Source organism: Saccoglossus kowalevskii, chromosome 1 (assembly GCF_978046115.1).
Source record: "Saccoglossus kowalevskii chromosome 1, keSacKowa6.1, whole genome shotgun sequence".
NCBI classification, from domain to species: domain Eukaryota; kingdom Metazoa; phylum Hemichordata; class Enteropneusta; family Harrimaniidae; genus Saccoglossus; species Saccoglossus kowalevskii.
In genome coordinates, this window is record NC_140641.1 from 15,412,900 (window position 1) to 15,427,000 (window position 14,101).

At 33.6% G+C, this 14,101-nt stretch overlaps 1 protein-coding gene across 2 annotated transcripts in view; it reads left to right on the forward strand.

Moving 5' to 3' along the window:
• Positions 1–396: 396 nt before the first annotated feature.
• Positions 397–14,101, forward strand: part of LOC146750382 (diacylglycerol kinase eta-like) — a 57,009-nt gene continuing 43,304 nt past the window's right edge. For both annotated transcript variants that reach the window (XM_085499472.1, XM_085499478.1), the window contains exon 1: positions 397–573. In XM_085499472.1, coding sequence (XP_085355598.1) covers positions 400–573 — 174 coding nt within the window. In that variant the 5' untranslated portion in view covers positions 397–399. The remainder of the gene's footprint in view (positions 574–14,101) is intronic.

The window sequence follows — 14,101 nt, forward strand, 5'->3', positions numbered from 1 at the left end:
CCCGACACTGTGTCGAGCAGTATACAATGTTTCTTGTCATATACAATTGTGTTTTTGCATAAGTTTGACTTTTATTGTTTTTTGTCAAATCGCATTTGCAGCGGAGGGCCCGGGTGGGCTTGGTAGGGTTAATTTTATAATTTAATGCCTTGTTCATTTCACGATATTAATATACCTCAAGGATATATAAATCCTTGTTTACATATAATCATGGAGCTCTGTGATATAATTTATACCTAATGTCGTGTACAAGTTCGTTGTTTCACAAGACTATTCACCGAACATCTACGAGAAATTGTGAGCGGGCCGTCGCACATGTTTGTGCATTTAACCCCGGCATTTTACAAACTTCCCGATCTTCCCTGTGAACTCTTAAACTTGGTACATTCCATAATCAAGATGGCGGCCTCACGGAAAGTACGTATGCAAGGTCTTCCCGGTACACCGACACACATGGACAAACTCACTACACAAGGTGCATCTATGGAGGACTCGTCGGACAGCGAGGGCGAGGTGGAGCCTTCTAAGCAGTTTACGAGGCGAGTGTCCACATCGAAGCAATTACAAAATAAGGTAAGACCACGGAGTTGTAGCCGCCAGCAGCGACTGAGTACTGAGCGTTTGTTTTGAAACACACAATTGAGTCGCAGCGTACGTACGTTTGTACTCGAAGCTACAGTCTCACAAGAGTTTTTTAACGGGTGAAATATACTGCCTTGTTCAATTAAAACATTGAACCTATTCATTTATTTAAATCCGTGATCTGTATATTTTTTCATGGTTTGATGAAATCACTCTTCCTCGTTGCTTCGTCGTATCAGCCGCTGAAACTAGCATCGAGTGATCTATTAACTTCTCTATCGGACGCACATCCTTGTTTCAGGTGGACTTGCGTTCAACAACTGTCATCCTTTGTACACAAATGTTTATAGATAAATAAAATAATAAAAAAAAATGGAACGAACATGATCATCAGCTGTAGAAAATATCAAGTGTATTCTCTTGGTCGATGGGTTTGCCGGGAGGGAATATAAATAGCCGCTTAGTGAGTGAAGATCGTCTTTCAACGTACGTATCGAATTTACCGCCGAATGATATTAGCTTTTCAGTGCTACGAATTTACACAGTGAAAGCACGCTGTGAATGATATAATATCTAATTATTCTTATATAACACAACTCTCTCTCTGATGACTTTAATTTAGAATTGTGGGAATAAATAACAGTTTACACTGGAACAGTGATGCCTATATATAGACTTAATATTTACCGACCTGATATTGGTGGCCGATAGTCTGTGATCCTGAATGAGCGAGTTTGTTTATTTACTCTGAGCTTCATCACATTGATCACCGTCCCTCACGGTGTTGAGGGACGGTGCATTGATCTATGACGTTGGTGTTGACAGACAGTGGGGGGACTGTAGAATTATAAAGGGACTGTGATTACACCAATATAGTATACTGTAAAACACTTTATTTTTGCTATTTTCGCTGAAGGAGTGATTCAGTGAAAATAACATCAAGTGAATATTCTTCTTTTTCTGTATTTTACATTTAACTCGTCAAAAAATCAGTGAAAATAAAATCCATACAAAACACCCAAAAAGTCTTTTCAGCGAAAATTGATTCCAGCTAAAATAAAGTATTTTACAGTAATAGACTAGAATAGGATAGAATATTCAACTCAAAAAAATGCAATGATAATGTAGCGTCTAGGGTGAAAAAAACAATACAACTCACATGGATTAATTAATTGTCTATTGTAATGAAGCTAGAAAAAAAAAATATAATGTATAGAAATATAACATTATAGTTTGTTGGATTATAAAATTGTATCCATAAACTTTACCAGACTAACAATGAATCCAGTATTATTTTATCAAACATTTCCTGTTTCACTACTTGTGAAATTTTTGTTTACGTCTAAGCACTTACATTTAAATTGCATTAATTTCATTGCCTGCAAGTGTGGTCAGTATAAGAAGTACATAATTCTGTGATCTGGAGATATTCTTTGATAGCGTAACCTTAAAATTAGTGGTGTATTGGCAGAAATTCTGAATTTGGTGATTTGGTGGTTTTATGAGTGGTATTTACATGTGTATCATCAGATTCAAATATGGTTCATTTTTGTATGTTGCTTTAAATTTAATATACATATATATATTTAATTTATTGTTTTTCTTTTTCTTTTTGAAGGGTTGGACGATAGATATTATTAGTGGATATTTTAAGTTTTGAAATTTACTGCATCAAATACAGTAATATAGTAAGCTAAGTTTTTTCGGATTAAATACTTTTTTTCAAATCTCTGCTTAAATTTGATCATCTTCGCAAAATTTCAATAATACATGTAATTGGGTGACTTCCTAGTTAGGTTTTCTTGCAATTGTTTCACCTGTTAATTATGATTATGAAATACTTTGTTTATGGACATTTTTTTAAATCTCACCACATTGATTTGTGCAACTTGAAAGTACTAGCATCTTGTACGTTGCAATTGGCAAAACTGTACTCCAACATGGTTAATTACTATCCCCTTTTGTAACAAATTGCTGAGTCAGCATTGAGTGGTGCGATCTTAGTATCAACATTTTTAGGAGTGATGCAAGTTTATTTAACTTGCACCTCCACTTGCAACTGATATATCTGCATTATATGAGTTCAATCTTTGTAAGGTCTGTGTTTAGATGGGAATAATAGTTTATTTTTTAGGAGGTCCAAAAGTTCACAAAGTTCTTCAGATTTGTATGGACAGGATCAGCAGTAAACAGAATTCAAATAACACAAATAATTTTCTATATGAATGAATGCAAAGAGCAATCCACTGTCACAAGATGTCTAATTTCCACTCTGATTCACTGATGTTCTAAATATAGCAATCCACTGTCACTATATGTCTAATTTCCACTCAGATTTACTGATGTCTAAATGTAGCAATCCACTGTCACAAGATGTCTAATTTCCACTCTGATTCACTGATGTTCTAAATATAGCAATCCACTGTCACTATATGTCTAATTTCCACTCAGATTTACTGATGTCTAAATGTAGCACTCCACTGTCACTATATGTCTAATTTCTACTCAGATTCACTGATGTTCTAAATATAGCAATCCACTGTCACTAAATGTTTAATTTCTACTCAGATTCACTGATGTCTAAATGTAGCACTCCACTGTCACTAGATGTCCAATTTCTACTCATCACTGATGTTCTAAATATAACAATCCACTGTCATTAGATGTCCAATTTCTACTCAGATTCACTGATGTTCTAAATATAGCAATCCACTGTCACTAGATGTTCAATTTCTACTCAGATTCACTGATGTTCTAAATATAGCAATCCACTGTCACTAGATGTCTAATTTCTACTCGGATTCACTGATGTTCTAAATATAGCAATCCACTGCCACTAAACGTCTAATTTCTACTCAGATTCACTGATGTCTAAATATAGCAATCCACTGTCACTAGATGTCCAATTTCTACTCAGATTCACTGATGTTCTAAATATAGCAATCCACTGTCACTAGATGTCTAATTTCCATTCAGATTCACTGATGTTCTAAATATAGCAATCCACTGTCACTAGATGTCTAATTTCTACTCAGATTCACTGATGTTCTAAATATAGCAATCCACTGTCACTAAATGTCTAATTTCTACTCAGATTCACTGATGTTCTAAATATAGCAATCCACTGTCAGTAGATGTCTAATTTCTACTCAGATTCACTGATATTCTAAATATAGCAATCCACTGTCACTAAATGTCTAATTTCTACTCAGATTCACTGATGTTCTAAATATAGCAATCCACTGTCACTAGATGTCTAATTTCTACTCAGATTCACTGATGTTCTAAATATACATGTACCAATCCACTGTCACTAGATGTCTAATTTCTACTCAGATTCACTGATGTTCTAAATATAGCAATCCACTGTCACTAGATGTCTAATTTCTACTCAGATTCACTGATGTTCTAAATATAGCAATCCACTGTCACTAGATGTCTAATTTCTACTCAGATTCACTGATGTTCTAAATATACATGTACCAATCCACTGTCACTAGATGTCTAATTTCCACTCAGATTTACTGATGTTCTAAATATACCAATCCACTGTCACTAGATGTCTAATTTCTACTCAGATTCACTGATGTTCTAAATATACATGTACCAATCCACTGTCACTAGATGTCTAATTTCTACTCAGATTCACTGATGTTCTAAATATACCAATCCACTGTCACTAGATGTCTAATTTCTACTCAGATTCACTGATGTTCTAAATATAGCAATCCACTGTCACGAGATGTCCAATTTCTACTCAGATTCACTGATGTTCTAAATATAGCAATCCACTGTCACTAGATGTCTAATTTCTACTCAGATTCACTGATGTTCTAATGTGAAGAGTAGGAAGATGCCCACAGATTGAAGTATATATGGTTTGCATACATAATGGGACCATCATTTTAATTAAAGGTGTGGGGTTATTGAATAATTGTACACATAATGCCTGTTCTATGCTTGGCTGCTTGAATAATTATGGAGATTGATAATTAGGCTGATGTGGATGTTGAGACAATTCAAATGCCTTTTTTACTATCCACATCTTAGAAACGTCATTCATTTTTACACATCAAAAAAAAAACTTTCATGAATGTACATTCAAGCTCAACAAAATGAAAATTTGCTTCTTTGTAACTTTTTATGCCCTGCTCTAAGTATATATCTAACTTCCTCCACTTGAAACTTGTACATACAAGTACAGTTTCATCATATAACCAGGGGTGTTGATGGTGATGAATATTGGATGGAATTGAGCTGTTATGGGTTTCGGCATCACCTCTTACTTTAACGGAATTGATTCCTTTATGGTTACATTTGTTTACTGACTGAGTCTAAATGATACACCGCACAAGAATGGTTAAATGTTCTCTTCTCTTTTTCAACAATTCTGCTCTCTTCTCTGCATTACCTAAACTATTTCGGTAAGCTATTTCAAAATGGTTTTACGGTTATGGGGTTAAAGGCCCAGGTATACTATAAATACGCTTCTAAACAATAGGAATTATTTCCTTGCTTGTCACGCTGTAGTAAACAGCTCCAGCCAAGCTCCGGTAAAGACATGTTTTCAAACTTACTGGTCGATTATGTTGTGCCAAAGTGGATGCATGTGACTATGAATACCACAGCAGTGACTGTGTGTAGTATTTATGACAATAAATAGTGTACGAGCTAAGATTTTGGCGAATAAAAGTCAAAAACATGAACCGTGATGCAAGTGATTAACAACACTCATTAGCATAGCCATACCTCCAATTCACACTTGCCCAAGGCAAGTGAATTGGGCCTTTAAGAGAGAATGATAGACAGTAGTTAGATTAAAATCAGATCTTATTTGGCTTTCCTAAATACTTTTTAGGAATACTATTTTTTTTTCTATTTATATGTACATGTATTTTTAAAATGACTGGGCTTTTTCTATAAAAACATGAAAAAAAAAAATAATAATAATACTACCGGTAAAGTACTTTATCAGTGGAAATAAAATCCAGTGAAAATGCTTGTTTTCCTTTGTTTTCCATTCAACTCACCAAAATTCAGTGTAAATAAATGGCATTCAAAACTGCCTAAATGTCATTTTAGCAAAAATGAATTCAAGCTAATATAAATTATTTTACACTACTTAAATAATAACAGAATAATAATAATAATAATAATAATAATAATAATAATAATAATAATAATAATAATAATAATAATAATAATAATAATAAAAAAAAAGAAAATCCCCAAAAGATCTGATTCCAATCAAATTGGATGGAGAAGAAATAAGATATATATTGTTCATAGAAATGAAATCAGCTCTTTGTGAGAGTAAGAATTCTGGGTAATATACTCGTATATTTCACTGATATCTCAAAAATCTTGCATCACATTGGGGACACCATAGAGTGTGTTTATTTTATTTTTATTGGGTATTGTACACTGTAAAAATAGGTCAACAGCAAAAACATGCTCCCATTTACCTATTTATTCCAGCTAGATATGGCTGGTTTTTAAAAATTGACTTTTTGCTCTAAATTGCAGTTTATATTCTGTTTTTTTCTGGTTTTTACTGGAAAAAAGGGAACACTAGAAATAAACACACACTTCTGCATTGATTTTGCTCCCGGCTATCAATCTTGTTTGCGTTGCCAGTACGGTCCAACAGCTGTGAACAATACCTTGTCTGGTAGTAGTAATCAGCAGGTTTTATAGTTTATTAGTTCATTGAAAAAACCTGTACATGCGTCTTAGAAATTCTACCATATCACTCATTGGGATCTATCCCGTCTGAATCGTAATGAAACCGAAATCTTGTATCTTGTAAGTGCAAGTGCGATTATGATAAGTCACGCTCCAGGCTCCATTTTCCAAAAAAAGGAATGAATACTGAAAACTGCGTTAATTTTGAGCGAGACATATTTAAACAAATTGTGAAATTTCTTGCAGTGAAGATTTCTCTATGGTAATAAGATTGTCTGCAACTTTCACAAAATTTTGTCTTCCTAAATCATATGTAAATGCCATAAAATTAACAAATTCCTACATGCGACAGTTAGGGAATTTTACAGTATTACATTGCCTAATATTAGAAATAGTTTTAATTACTGTAAAAGTATTAATTATTCGCTGGGTTTTAATTTTGCTTATTTCACTGACTGGAAAATGCGCTAAATTAAAATCCAGTGAATATGTAAAATTTAGCATAGAACACATTATCTAAATGATAAAACTGTGAATTTAAAACCCACTGAATATGCCTGAAATGGTAAATCAGCTAAATTTAAGCCCAGTGAAAATTAGTCATTTTACAGTATGTGAAAAATATGCCCTATTTCACTCATAATATTTAAAAAGAAAAATTCAGCTATTTCATATATATTCATAAATTGCAAAATAATTAATAATTAATGACTGATAGCTGTTGCCGATTTCATGTATATCCTTACATATTAAACAACGCTACATAATTAATAACATATTTATTTAATCCTAACTACACAGAATGCTGTCTACGCAGAGAAAATTTTGAATCCATATTATGTCAATTAAACTTGTTGGCAGTATTGTGATATATATCAGTGACAGTCCCTTGGATGGATGACGGACGTGTTGTCCCTCTATGTGTTTGCACAGTTTACTAACTACTGTTGCTTTTACAGCTTTGGCTCACTACTAACATTCTCAGGTCATCCAGGGTATTGTGACCCAAATATCCAGGGTATTTTGACCCAAATGATATGATGTCATACCTACCCTGTATCTCGGCATTATAATTGGCTGCTCAATTTTAGTGCAGAATTTAGGAAAGTGGGGGGGGGGGGTGTTGTTCGGGGATAAGGTATCTAAGTTCAATACTGATGATGTGATTACCCGAGTGTAGTTGGTGGGGAACTTTGGAGATGAAAATAGTTTTTCAGAAGTCAGTTTAATAGTACTCAACTGTTACTATATGTTTGGTGCCCCCTCTCTCATGCTTTCGTGAGATGATTCTTGGTTGCCATTGAATTTATAATATTAAACATAGAAATTACAGATAATTATTGAAAAAGTAAAAAAAAAAATGGTGCTTTCAATGAAAAGTCTACAAAAATTTGAAATAAATTGACGAAAGAATAGTGAAGTGAGTGTAGTTAATGTACACTGCAATGATGAGTGATTGTACATTTATTGCAGTTATCCTTGGGAATATTTGTAACTTGAAATGATTAATTATCTCAAAGATGACTGTCTGTCTCGCAGTTTTTAGCCTTGTTGTCATTAAAGATGACAGAACATAACTCATCACCAAATGATTATATTGTATTATGGTTATTAGGTTCCAGTGCCCCACTTCTCATTCATGCCTGTGTCCCACTTCGCATCGATATCTGTGTTCCACATCTCATCTGTCCCTGTGTCCCACATGTCATGTATTGTTATACTAGCCAAATTGTATTCACCTTCAGGAAATTATTTTGTTCGTTTGGGTTGATAGTTTTATTCCTCAAATTTAGTGAATATTTTTGGTATTGCAGTTTAAAAAGTCTAATTAATTTGATATTATAAATGTCATTGACCTCTACTAACTGTGCACTAGTTAGGGAGCTTGTGTGTGCATCATGTGACCTTATTAATATGCATAAATATGATTGTAAACTATGTGAGTTCATTCTGCCTTGGGTACATTTTTTTTGCATTGTGATATCATGTGTCTACAATTCTATTTTTAGTCTTAATATTTATTTAAACATTAATATTTTTGTCTTTTTACAGTGCACGACTTAAAGTCGCGTGGATGTTTTTTAATTATAACACTTTCACAATTATAACAAATTCAAAATTAGAACTCTAATTGACTCATCTGGCTTCTTTGCTATGACATCATATAGCGAGTTTGTTTTACGTCAGCCAATCAGAAAACATTTTACTGCGGTAATATTATTGGGGCAGCAAGTTTGCAAACTAGCTTGTGAATTGGCTTGTAGCCTGGGATTCAAATATAAACAGTTGGCTTATTTTAGACTTGATGGCGCCAGTTGGTTGCCATGCACACCATGCCTGAGATTCACCATATCAAGTGTGGTTTGAATGTAAGACCATTCAGCAGTGGATCAATTGGCCAAGATATTTTTATTATTTTATTGTGTACATAGAAAAATGTATAGATTTCACAGATTTCCGTAATACAGATACAGACATCGAGTCCCTATTCTTTTGTGGAATGTTGTCCAAATTTAGCTAATTACTTGCTTAAACCAGTAAACAAAAAGTTTCCTAATTATGAAAAAATTCCAGTAATTTGTACTCATTGACAACTAACCTAATCATTTCAAAAAAAATTCCCTTTAAATTTGGGTGGTACTTTAATGTGGATCAGTATTACTTATTTCATGTATATATCTTGCATAATTTGATGGTCGAATTATTATATAGTAACGCAGTAAATATATATGTACCCGGTATGTGTAAACCAATGAACAACTTTAATTATCATCATGCAATCTTGAACTCCAAAGATGTTGGGGAGAATGAATTTGATTACATCTAATTACTTTACTGCGGTAGGTACTTTCCCTTCCATCATTCCCACCAAATATGCCTTTTCATATTACCGCGATTTGACAATAGACTAGAAATTGCGGCAGGGATGTGAAGTGAAGGTTAATGGGAAGATTCATCGGTGATGTATGGTTCATCAATCCATAACTAATAACTGCTTATTTGAGGACAAAGGTCTTGTTGTATTGCTTGTTGTATGCTGGTATGGAGTCACTGTGTCTCTGTTCAACACAATTTACAACATGTACAAGACTGAAACAGAAAACATGCTGTTACTGCGAGCTCACAAAGGAATCTGACATATGGTGTTTCACAACAGAGGCGATTTTTCACAATTTCATGCGCTTTCGTGACAAATGAGGCTTATTATGTATCCTGTTTTAATATTTCGAAAACGATATGATGAAATTAAATTTCATGCCTGGGTGAGTTCTATTCAAAGATACACATGCCCGAATAGTTCTCAGTGCCGTTATGTTTAACACTGTGCCAGTGCAATGGTGATTGTTATTATACGTATGTATTAGAAAATAAAGAACCGTGGAAGACGGATTGTTTGGCGACTGGGGGAGAATTCTTCAGTGAGAGTGATATTTGTCTGTGATATACCGGCATATTAATTAGATTCATCCGGCCAAAAATTAGGTGTTAGATTTTGCACGTTTTTGTGTGTTTTTTTTCTATAATTTCGTTCTTAATTTTGGATCAAATTTCCTATTGCCTTCAGGTCATGATCAAAATTTTGAAGAAAAAATTTGAAAATATTCATGCAGACTGGTTTGTGAAAAGGCTAAATGACAAACATTAAATTTGTGCTCAAAAAGTTATAGTTGATACTTTTAGATTTATTTGTAAGGTATGAGGTAAATTCATATTGAACAAAAATGAATTATGGGTAAATCTTGAATTCATGGGTTACATGATAATAATCATGAGTAATGTAAATTGAATTTGAACACCATGGTAAACTTATCCTGGTATATTGCTTGAGTTTGCACTCAAGCAGTCAAACACAAATACTTATACCCCGGTAGTTGTGGCTTTCTAATCCAATAAGATTTATAGAAACAAGAGTTTAATACAATGTGGTGCTTTTTTCACTCTTGTTTCTGTGTTTGGTGCATGCAAAAGAAAACAGACTTTGCTAATGCCAGAATTTTAATAGTCCAGAGTAACAGGTGAGTTGACCTTACGATATATATCTGTGGTCAGTGGAAAGGAATATTGAACAATATTTAAAGGGAAAACACATTTCGCGTAATTCTCTCTCTCTCTCTCTCTCTCCCTCTAAACGAGAACTCGACGGTCATTTGCATAATACATGTGTAAGTTGACAAACAAGACAATATAAGTTTCAGATTGAATTCATGTGCATTTAAAATAAAAACTGTAAAAATCCCGGACAATCTTAATGATAATCTTCATGCATTTGAAAAGATTATTAGATACACTCAAATACCCTTTTAATTGGCAACGTGTTTGTTCAGTACACGGTCTGTTTCTAAATCACTTGCTTCTAGTAAAAAAAAAAATTGGGGAAATTCCGGTTGAAACTCCAAAGTCATAAATTCATGTATTTCTTTCATCATCATGCATTTACAGTGTAAAGTGGGGTTAAAATCACTTTGAAAAAGGAAAAACTGGGGGAAATGCCAAATGGAGCTTGACAGTCTTCATCGAATGATAATCATTATGTATTTGAAAAGATTAACTAAAATGCTCTTTTTATTGGCAAATTGTTTGTTTAATGTTAAGTCTTTAATGAATCACCAAACAGTTAAGTAGAGTAAAATCTGTGTAAACCATCCTGATATAAAGTTAACTGGAAGTCTGTCTAAACCAAATCCTGTGTGAATTGAAAACCTGTTTAAACTGGACACCGTTTCCCATTTCTATCTCCGTAGATTTGCTCATGCGTTAAGTGTGTTAGCCAGACCCTTTGTAGAGTATGGAATTGTGTTGGTCAGTTTTGCTACTGTCCCCAAATACTAGTGCAGAAAAAAAAGTCATTCTCATTTAAACAGTGTTGGATGAATAAATTAAAACAGAAGACCAAAATAGTCTACTTACCCGGTAATTCTTTGCGCAATTGCTGGGAATGCAGATGCAAATATCATTGAAAAACTGTTGGGAAATTGTCCAAAATAAAGAATCAAAGATGTTTAATAAAAGTCTAATTATACACAATTTCTGGCATTAAATCTTTCACGTTACCAATCATTGTACTATAGATGATGTATTTGTTTGTATAAATGTGTGTGTGTGTATGAATAAATGGCTGTGTTTTAATTGTGTGTATTTATGTATAATTTTAAATGCCAAGAGAATGCTAAGAAGGTGAAATTTCTATAAACGTGAATTTGACAAGTTTCTTTTCAAATGTGAATTAGGCAGTTTTTTCTAGGAGTGATGGGTGAGAAGTTTACGATGATAATGAGCAAAATACAAAATGCCGTAAATCAATCTCTGTATGCAGAGCAAAGCAATGTAAAACAAAGTTAGCTTGACCCTAGCGATGTCTGTCAATACCAGGTAATTGAGTATCGTACAGCTGCAGGTCTGTATACTGATGAGTATCCTGAGTTTATAATGACCTGGTTTTAACTTGTGATTATCATACAGGTTATAGTTGTGGTGTAATGCATGGTTCCTTTGATTCTACAGTAAAGTACCCGGTACTACCCCAAATTTGAAGACTCATCAAATATAGAAAATATTTTTAACTGTGTGGCCTGAACTATTATGTTAAAAATCAACCATGGTGTGTTACAATATTGTTCTTACAACTTGGCGTTGTCTGGTTAACAGTCCACACTCGACTAAGAACAAGTAATTAAACAGAAAACAGGACAGTCTGAGAAAATTAAATACGGTAGCACAAACTACTGTGTCATATTTGGAACATTATGTTATAATATACAGTTATTTAGTTTGAGACCAAATTAACTTTGCAAAATTATTACATCATTAGCAATCATGATCAACAAAACTGCATGGCTAGTTTCAAATTGAGCGTATACAATATCGCAGTTACCCCATCAACTGTTTCAAGCAAGAGCTCGCGTGTCTGTCATTCACAGTAACTTTTCAGTGCATGCATAAAGCGGGGCACCGCTCGAAAACTGCATTTGTCCCATAGCACATATAATTTGTGAAATTAACCCCCTCCCCCGTATCACATGACAACCCTATAATGTCGCTCTGATCTACTCGCGATCTTGGTATCTTGACTTGCCGTTTCCCCATCTTGGATATATATATATATGTATTACAATTGAATCGTTGTGAAATCACCTCTAATTATTTCAGTGAAAGTAATTTTTGATCAAGTTGATACTGTTGAATATATCAATAAATCCCTAGCTATTGTTGCCCGTAGTCGATGTGTCTAATTTTAGCGGTTATTTATGAGGGTATTATGTTTGTATATTTCTTGCTAAACATAAAGCCAAGATTGATGAGTCGCATCAATCACTATTATTAGTTTATTTTTATGGGTTTTTTTAAAATAGGTTTTCTTGAAATTCATCCTGAGTACTTCTTTCTACATAATGTATATGTATCTCTCTGTAATTATTAAATAATATATGAAATAATCCTTGAGGGAAGGGTCATGAAAATCAATTTTCCTGCTGATTAACGACGAGTTGCATTTCAGATTTATTTTTCTTCTTATCATCTGCCGATCAGTCGCCAATTAGAATTCTTTCTGGTACTCATCATCACTTTATGAATATTTGAATATTACAGGTGTAGTATATTTATATATACTGAACAGGCTGTTATATTTGTAATAAGCTAATTTGCATATTAATCATCTCATTTCAGCTTGTGTTTGTAAAATCTCAAAAAAATTAACCAAAAAAGCGGATTTTGATCCAATTTGGAGTTTCTTGGAATATTGTACAAACATAAATAGTTTTGGGGTCATATCCCATGCATATTAAGTAGCTAATCTGCATATATCTCATTTCAGCGTGTGTTTGCAAAATATCAAAAACTTTAACATGGATTTTGATCAAATTTGGTACTAAATCTCTTAACTTCTAATGCCCTTGTTCCTTCACTGACTGTTTGGAATTTTTGTTTCCGAGATATTCTTTATAAGACAACAATGATTGCGTATATGTATTCACACAGGAGCTTTGCAAAGTTTATCTTTGATTTGTTTTGTTTGTCATTTACTGTATATAGTGCTTTGACAGTGCTTTTTACTACCTTATACTAAAATATGTTTGGATATTTAGAGTAGTAACAAATCCCCACTTTCTGTCTGGTCGGACTTAAAATACACCACGAATATTACCTTTTGAGGTATTGTTCAACACAATATATTGATACATATATGCTTCAAATAATCAATGTACATTTATGGAACTTGTTCTGCGTGAATGCCTTCTGTTTTCAAGACAGTTTTAGAAAGAATGATAAAAAAATTGACCAGAATCTTAACTGGGCCTTACAGTGTATCTGGGGGGGGGGATATGTATGACTGTTATGCCTACTTTGAAACTTACACATCTTTGTGGATAATACAATGAAGCATATAAACCTCTCCAGGATTACCTACTTATTTTTTGCATGTGATGTTGAACATGGAGTGAAATAACTCTGCTTGACTCTGATATATAGTACTAGTAGTGGTATGGTTTGATGCCTACCATATGATAACTTCACAACAAATTGCATTCATTTGATGAGTAAGGTCAACCATTAAAATTCTTCAAGACCAATACAGCTGGCCACATTATTCATGTTAAATAACCTGACAGGGGGCGATTCAGTTACTGCTCCACAGGCGCATCCACAAAATGTGTCCCAGCTGTTTTCAGTTATACTGACTATAGTTTATTTATTCCCTTTTAACTGTGTTGGTGATTTTAAGTGTTCATTACCATTGAAGGAATATAGATTACTTTTGATCTGAACATAAATCATAAGAAGGTGCAAGTCATCAGCTCTCCAAACTCATCTGAAAGTAGATTTCTCGATATCA